This window comes from Hirundo rustica, chromosome 6 (genome assembly GCF_015227805.2).
Source record: "Hirundo rustica isolate bHirRus1 chromosome 6, bHirRus1.pri.v3, whole genome shotgun sequence".
Taxonomy (NCBI): Eukaryota; Metazoa; Chordata; class Aves; order Passeriformes; family Hirundinidae; genus Hirundo; species Hirundo rustica.
In genome coordinates, this window is record NC_053455.1 from 10,804,200 (window position 1) to 10,813,030 (window position 8,831).

The 8,831-nt window shown below is 39.9% G+C and overlaps 1 protein-coding gene across 2 annotated transcripts in view; it reads right to left on the bottom strand.

Moving 5' to 3' along the window:
- TECPR2 (tectonin beta-propeller repeat containing 2) overlaps positions 1-8,819 on the bottom strand; it is a 44,505-nt gene extending 35,686 nt beyond the window's left edge. The window contains exons 1-7 of one of the 2 annotated variants that reach the window (XM_040067213.2): positions 8,740-8,819; positions 6,955-7,105; positions 3,685-3,969; positions 3,443-3,571; positions 2,896-3,027; positions 1,803-1,960; positions 388-700 (exon numbers count right to left, since the gene is read on the bottom strand). In XM_040067213.2, the coding sequence (XP_039923147.1) occupies positions 388-700; positions 1,803-1,960; positions 2,896-3,027; positions 3,443-3,571; positions 3,685-3,918 (966 nt within the window). In that variant the 5' untranslated portion in view covers positions 3,919-3,969; positions 6,955-7,105; positions 8,740-8,819. The remainder of the gene's footprint in view (positions 1-387; positions 701-1,802; positions 1,961-2,895; positions 3,028-3,442; positions 3,572-3,684; positions 3,970-6,954; positions 7,106-8,739) is intronic. The other variant, XM_040067214.2, reaches the window with a different exon arrangement.
- Between the last annotated feature and the right edge of the window lie 12 nt (positions 8,820-8,831).

An 8,831-nucleotide genomic window follows, 5' to 3' on the forward strand; every position in this document is an offset into this window, starting at 1 on the left:
ATACATCTTTTTTTCAGACACCAACAGTAGTAGAAGGGAAATAATAAATAGTCCCAGGCACATTTTATAGGCCTAAAATATCTTTTTGCATTAATTCCTAGACTGCAGGTTTCAATGTTTCACTAAGCATCAGAATTAATTTTGATGTTAACACCACAACTGAAATCTTTAAATATGTCATTTTCATAAACAACATACTGAGCTAGTTGGTGAGTATATCACTGCAATGACAACTTGAGAAGGGAGACAATAAATATTCCTTTTTTTTCATTTTAAATAGGGATTTTAAATCACAGCCATAGAATGCATAACCAAAACAGAGTCTCATGGCATAGCATGAACAAAAACATGAAAGAAATAAAATATGCAGCGACAAGATTTACCTACCTGGTTCACAGTGTCCAGTAAATAGATGCTGTATTCGTTCCAAGTCAGCACCCATCCTTCTTGGAAAAAGCAAGAGACAAGCCCAAGGTGTTTCTCTGGAGAGCTGTAACTTCCTCTGTCAGGTGGTTCCAAACGAGGATACAGTTCAAAAGTTTTTATTCCTCCAGCAAATACATCTTTCAATATGAACGTGGCCTGAACAGTCCCATGAACATCAGATTTCCACAGACGAAGCCCAGGTCTGGCAGCAAATAGTGTCAAGTCACTCTGTTTACACAGGCCAGGTATAAAACATGCTCCAAATTTCCCAGTGCTAAAATGCAAAAGAATTTCTTTTAAAAGCTATATACTCAACTTAGAAACAATTTAAAAACTAATGGCACAAATTTACTACCTCCAATTATCAAAAGTGTTTGGTTAAAATATTCAGTCAAATGTCTGAAATACAAATCTAGTTACAGTAAGACAACAGCAGTAATTCCAAATAACAAGTTTCCCCTCAGCTTTGGATGTCAGACACTTCATCAATTAAGCAAGTTAAATGACTCCTCCTAATAAGCCGCATAGCCTTAATGCCACTTTGTCCATCTCAAAAAGATCCTACTAGGCATTCTTCCTTCTCCCAGAATTAATAAAAAACAAGCAAAACACTACCAACTAATGCTAAGAAACTGACAGCCTTTACTGGCAAGAAGCACGGAACAGACCTCTGCTGTCTAGCCCTTGGTTTCTCATATACAGAAATATCATTACTATCATCCAAGGAAACACTTCACATATTAAGATGGACCTTGGTATTCCTCTTACTATTCATATCCCTGAAAGATACATCATGAACCCTCTTTCAAGGTTAAATTTCCTCTCCTTAGAGATAGAGTCAGTCATGCTGTTCTACGTCCAGGTTCCTTCTTCCTCACCCGAGAGGGACTACATAAGAGAAGACGTCAAAGCCACACAAAAGGCTCCTAATCCAAATTTAAGTGCTCACTATACCTTCTCCCTATTAACTCACTTCAGTGTATAAGAAAAAAAGGATGATTGCTTTTGGATCAACTATCACGTCACCCATTAGGCAGACTCAATTACAATGCTTGCTCACTCTAAATCACAATAAACAAAGAGCGACTGCAGAGGAAGTTTGGCAGTGTTTTCAGTTTAAACAAGGAGAAAACATCTGAAATATTTTTGCCTAATAGTGCCTTGAAAATATGATCCTAACATACTTGCAACCACATACTTTCTAACTAGGTGTAATTGTCATTTCATGTTCGATTACACACAGCTATTGTAACTAGCTTTTTATGAGCAGACTGCTGTGCTGTAATAATTTTACTGCCTAGATCACTCTGTCTATAATTCACTTTGAAATGCAAGAATTAATAGATGAGCCTGCATCAGGATTTTACGAGGGTTACTTTTTTCTGGGCTGTGTTCCAACTTGGTTGACGGATTTCTCTTCTGTGTAAAAAAGCAGAGTCCGCTGTAAAGTAGAGACAAGCAGCACCTTCTGGTTGTAATCCAACTGGACAATCGAAGATGGCTCTTCCAATACAAGGCTGGAGTTGCAAATACCCTTTCAAAGACACACACAATTCACTAGAGTCAAACCCTCCTAAAAATACAAGGTAGTAACTAACACTTTAAAGAAATTTATAACCAGAAGAGGAAAAAACCAAAACAAACAAGAAGCTTTTGAACTCCTGTTGCATGAAATTCACTTAATGATTATGGACTTAAATTTATATAGGCAAGAGGGGGTTAGATTGTGTGTGACACACTACAAAATGTAGCTCCTCTTGGAATATTAGCTAATACATTTCTCTTGAAATCAACAGAAACTTTGGAACTTTAGGACACATTTTCTTCCTTCTTCCCCACTGCCAGCTGACACATTGGTGAGAAAATCATTACTTTCGGTGTTTTCTGTCAAATCAAATTGAGGGACAGCTACAGATAAATCAGGACAGACCTTGTCTAAACTTTTCTCCCATTTAGAAATTCAAGTTGGCATTAATTTTGTTGACATCTCAGGTCTGTATTAACTAACAAGATGTGAGAAAAATTCCATTTACTGGTAACATGCTAGTCAGCCAGCAGCACCCGAATGTTACTTTCATTCTACACTCTAGACTGAGATGCTGAACAGCTCTGGGAGAATAACTTCACCAAGAGAGCCACATCAGTCAAAAATAGCCCTTCCAAAAATAAAAGAGAAAGTACTGGCTGAAAGCTGAAGGAAGATTTAATTGTTATTTAATGAAAAAGGAGAAGGATCACTAATTCTTTTAAAATGCATTACTTTTTCAAAAAGATAAGGCAGTTGTGAAGGATATCCAATGGTTGCCTTGTTGGGTGTGCATACACCAGGCCACATGTTACGCTTACCAATAAAGGTATCCAACTAAACACATAACACTGAGCAATTAAATAACTGCTAAATATTTAAACACACAAGCATCCTTTCAGAAAGTGCAAATGTGAATTAAGGTCCCTATAACAAATGCTCACCTGGTCTAGGTCTAATGCAGAGTAGACAATTTTTCCTTTGTCATCTCCAGAGAATAATTTCATTCCATTGGGACTCCAAGCTAAAGCTGTAATGCTACTTTTGTGGATGCCAGCAACATCAAATCTGCGAAGCTGTGAAACAATAACAAGGCAATAGAAGAATGAGCTGAAGAGAAAATGGATGCACAAACCCTATTCAGTAACTCCTAACCGGTTTAACTGGAGATCAAATACACAAAAGTGCAGGTCCTTCTAAAGTTTATTTAGCACAAAAACCCCACAACAACACAAACCCCCCTCCACCAAAGAGATCAGCCAATTATTGCACAAGAAATCTCTCAGAAACGTATTTGATTAAATACATCTTTTGTAATGCAAAGCTTGCTTTAATATTATTGTTTTATAAGCTTAACATATGAAGCCTAAAATATATTCACAGCTATTTTATCAGGCAAGACTGAAATAGCTTACAAAGAATCACAGTAACACTCTACTAGAACTGGCCCCACTAGACCTCACAGAGATTTAGGCAAATGAAAATATTTACCTGTTTATTCCTTCCAGGTAACGAAGACACAAGCTGGAAAACTGCAACCCGACCTGAGGCTGTACCAACAGCAACCAGATCATCAAAACAACTCAAAAGCTTTACAAAAGTTATAGATTCACACCTCCCCTGTTGAAACAAACCATACAAAGAACTCACAAGTTAATGAGACACCAACACAGAGCTCAATTCTGAGCAACTCAGCTTCATCGGAAGAGACAACAGTAAAAGTTAGTATCTACCTCAAAATTATATTTTTTCATCTGGTTTAAATGCCTGCAGTAGAGATAAAGCATTCCAATGCTGCTCCCCACAGCAATGTAGTCTCCATTGGTATCAAGCGCTGTGAGGTAAACCACAATAGAGCGAAAGCCTTTCTGGATCTTTGTAGGAATGGCATTGAGGAGATAATACAAGGGACAAAATTCCTTAAATATAACCGGTGAAGCCACAGATGCCATAGCAAGGATTTGCATCAGCAGTTTTAAGGCCGAAATAAACACATCTACATGACCGCATAAGGAAATCTGGAAGACAAAAGCAGAAGACACAGCATTAACTTGTGTGGAGAGAGTAAAAGGTTAACAGATAGCCACAATTTAGCAAAAAAGAAGAAAAAAATTCTCAGACTTTGCTTTGCATAAAGAAAAAGCAGGTTAAATTCTTGTAGTGAATGTAACCTAATCTTAGAAGGAACTTCTTACTAAAAAGTGCATTCCTTAAGTTCAGCTAACATATAAGGATGTATGGTAACCCCTAAATATGGGATACCCACTTTTTCCTGCATCTGTAAGCTTGTCAAAGCTGAGTTGAAATGCAGTGTTTGTTTTCATCTGCCTAGTGAAACAAACCCATAAGGACTCTGACACTGAACAATCCATGTGACGTATTTCTTCATCTTTCTGCAGCCTCTACCCTCAATCCAACCAGTGTCCAAGAGCATGGGATATTCACTGTATCAGTGCTGTGAGATCAAAGCAACAGACTGGCATTTGTGCTCCACTCCTTAATGCCCCACAGCCCGAGAAAAAACACAGCTGAGAAACAGTTCAGCTAGAGCTACATCTGCTATACATTCAAATAACAACCAAAAAATTAGAATAACGTGGGAAGAAAGGGGAGAGTAAAAACTAAAGAACTCCCGTTTTGACAGACACAGGAAAATATCCATGTAGCAACTGAATTTAGAAAGATAAGGAGCAAACAGGAAAAAAGTACCATATGTCCAGGTTTCCTTCAATGGATAAGAAAATAATTTCACGCTTGTGAGCAATACTGTGAAAATACTTAAGGCACAGTATCTAAGAATAACACAAACAAAGAGTCTATTTGCCTTCTCCAAGAAAAACAATGTACTCAGAGCTCATCCCAGTAATAACACACTGGCACCTTCAGAAAAAGCTGATCATGAGGAAGGCAATAATATGCAAAAAAAAAAAAAAAAATTAAACCCAGTAATTCTTCTCATCTCTACAGCCTTGACAAGAACATTTTGCAGCAGTAGCTGCTGCTTCTCCTCATGGGTAACTTTGAAACACGGAAAAGAAAAGAAGCCTTCACTTCTCAAATTTTATTTTGCCATGAGCCAAGTCCAATTAACAGAATGGTATACAGAGTCTTGCAGTTTTCCAAGACAAGAGTTTTGGATATCTGTAGACAGGAAAGTGTTTTATGGTTGTTTAAGAGCTTAACACTGAAGCTTTTCTTTAGCTTCAGCAGAGTTAGAACTTCCTTAGAGAAATAAAAACCAGAAATCAGCCAATTGAAGTTAGAAATGCTTCTAAATGCTCACAATTATTCTGTGAAGTACTCCTACCGCAATTTGTGATATGTCCTATTGCGCCTAGTTTTTAATTCTCTAAGGATTGAAAATGTTTTTTGTTTGGCAGCTTCATACATTGCTTGCAGTGTGTATCAATTATATCAGGAAAAAAAAAAGAAGAAAAAGAAAAAAAAAGAAAGAAAAAAAAAAAAAAGAAAGAAAAAAAAAGAAAAACAAAAAAAAAAAAAAAAAAACCACACCACCCAAACAAACAAACCACCAAACCACCAAAAAAACCACCTGCTCTAGTTCAATATCTCCATTACTTTGAAAAGCTCTGGAGCTTCAGTTTTCCAACTATTTCAGTAATTGTACAAGAGCATTCAGCACCCACACTCTGGGCCCTGCCACACTTGCTGTCAATATAAAATTCCACTAAGTCCAAAGGGACTGTTTGCATGACACTGCCCATGTATGTCATAGACAAGACCACAGGAATAAAGACTGGTTATTGGGCTTATATTTTATCTGCTATGACAACTGCCAATAACTACACTAGCACCAGTTGTGAGATGTTCCTAATTATGGTAAATTTTACTGCTTGCTAGAGTTTAGAAATTAATTCCACTTTCCTCCAATGTTTACAACCTGTCATGATGTATTTCAGGAAATATCATAAAGACAAGCTGATACATGTGTCCAAACTATTTCTGAATGAAAAGTTGCTTTCAGAGATGTTTACTAAGTTAACACAAAACCTTACGACATCATGACACTTCCACAGTATTTTCACAAACAATCTAAGTCCTATCCTATATTTTAAGTCTTGTACCCCTTCCCTTAGCATTTACTACTATCTGCAGTCAACTAAATATAAAAATAATCCACTCATTTTCTGTTCTAGATATGCTGTTTTGCCACTTTAGTAATTTTACTAGTCAACGGTATTTTTTTCGTTCCTCCAATAAAACAAAATCCAGTCTTTGTCCCAAGTCTCACATTTACTAATCTTCCTCTGTCTAACTTCAGCTTCTATCACTATCACACAGCTACTGCCTCGTGAATTTCACATATTTTAGTTTTCAACTCCTCTCTTTGACTCCTGCAATTTACATCTGTCAGCATCCAAAGCTGCTCTTGTAGCTGGAACCATCTCACACTCCTCAGTTACTAGAGAACTTACCAAGCCCTCAAAATTCATACTCTTTCTCAGTTTCCACCATTTCCACCATTTATTCTTCCAGCTCAACTAAACCATTAAAAACAGAGTGACTACCAGCTATGGAAATATGCAAAAAGGGATCTCACTCTTCATATAATTTATACACAATCTCTGATGACAAAGTAGTCAAAAAACCCACAAATTAATACTTCGTTCTCTATAACCCATTCACCTTGTACAATCAACAAAAGGAAAAATTTATCAATGAACTGTAATTTCTTGACATTGTACACAGATTAGTTTTATCTTGAGAGGTTTAGAGACTAACAAAACAGTTCTACTGCTTGTGTAAAAACTCAAAATCATACTTTTATTAAAAATACTACTAACTACGTAATTATATCTACAGTAACCAAATGTATAAAGGACTAGAAGATCTCTCATATGGCCTGTATATTCAAAGCATCTGCAAAAATGCCACAATTCTCCGCTTTTGAGCCTAAAGTCTTTAATATCCCTCTAATGACAGTTGTGTATCACATGTAGTCTGTAACAGCTTTAGGATTAATTGTTATCTGTTTTTCCTACCTCATTAATCAAAGGCCAACAGCGGATATAATCTATTTTCTCAGGCAGATTTTGGAACTGGATGCATGTGTTCAGTCTGTGTCAGTCAGAGTTATTCTGAAGTACGTAACAGTCGCATAGGGCAAACATCAGCTTGTGCTAAGCAGCTGTCCTGCAGCAGAGATAAAATGGAGAAAAACACCACAATCACCTGAGTCCTTCCTTCTCAACTCTCAGACCTCACAAGTTCTTAAATACTGCATCCAAGGCCATGCTTTGAAAAGTAGCTTTTTCAATTCTTTTTTTCTGGTCTTGGAAACAGGAACGCTGCCCAACAGAGGCAACTAAACTGAGAGGTAATCTTGTGGCTCAGCAGACAGGCAATGGCTAAAGGTTCAGTGCCAGGATATGCCACAGATAGACTGTAAGAAACTAAAGCTGTCACTGCAGTTCTCTGAGCCCAAGGGTCCTGTTTATACTAGAGGGAAAACAGCACCATTTTTTTTTTTTAATCTTTGACATTAAAACTCACATTTAAGTGCTTCAGAGCACAGAACAAACTCCCATATGACCACAGCTAAACACAACAGTCTCTGTTCTCAGCTAGATCCTGCCAACAAAAAAGGAAAGCGGTTTTCCTTTCTAATACTTCTCACACAATCAGCCCCAGAGCAGGCTACCCTAGTGTCACATCTCCAGAGCTTTTCACAGCAGAATGCTGCCAAGCAGAGCAGAGAACACAAACACACACTCTGCCAAAGGAGCTCTGCTTTCACGTGTCCTGCACACAGGCAAATGACCAGCTGGCACACAGGTCATGGCTACCTGATTAACACACACTCGGCTTTACACAATGAACAATGAAATGTTGCATTTTTGGTTCAAATTATATTTGGTTTTCTTTCCTCTGTGACATAACAAAAAACAAAAACAAAACAAAACAACAACAACAAAAAAAAACCACAAAAAAACCCCCAACACAACCCACACACAAAAAAACAAACACCACTAGATGAAAGAAGTGGAAAGGATAGAAAAGGGGAACCTACAGTCACTGCACATCCTTAAACGGATGGGAAAATTCAGCTGTATTCATGCTGACGGTCTTGTGACACCCTACGAAACCCCCAAAGACTCCTAGAATGGTTTGGGTTGGAAGGGACCTTAAAGATCACCCAGTTCCAATTCCCCTGCCATGGGCAGGGACACCTTCCACCAGACCAGGCTGCCCTGAGCCTCATCCAAGCTCGCCATTAACACTCTCAAGCATGGGGTATCCACAGCTTCTCTGGGCAACCTGTTTCAGCGCCTTGCCACTGTCACAACGAAGAATTTATTGCTAGTATCTAACATAAACCTGCCCTTCTTTCACTTTTAAGACATTCCCCCTTGTCCTAACCTCCCTTCCTCAAATGTATTTCTTCGACATATTCTGTTGAAAAATACTCAGATGTTCCAAACCGCTCCTTCCCAACAGGTGCTTTCTCGCACCAGCGGTTCACGGCAGGACACCCACGGGGCAGCCTCGCCTTCCCGCCGGCTTTACCTCGGCTTATGCCGGACTTACCGCCCAGACCCAGAGCCCCGGCAAGGGGAGGGCGACGCAGCCCCTCCAGCCGCTGCCCTTGCGGGGGACAGCCGCCGGAGCCCGCCCCGAGCCCCCTCACCGAGCGCTGCCCGCGCCCCGGGAGCCGGCCGGGAGCGCCGCCCGCGGCAGGCCCCGCTGGCGGCGCCCGGGGAGGGGAGCGGGACCGGGCCGGCCCTGAGGGGTTCCCCCCGGCTCCGCGGGGCCGCGGCTGCACTCACCGCTCCGGGGCGCGGGCGGCGGCTCAGGCAGGGCGGCAGGGAGCGGCGTCACCGAGCCCCGAGGCGGCGGAGCGGCGGCGGCCCCGGTGCCT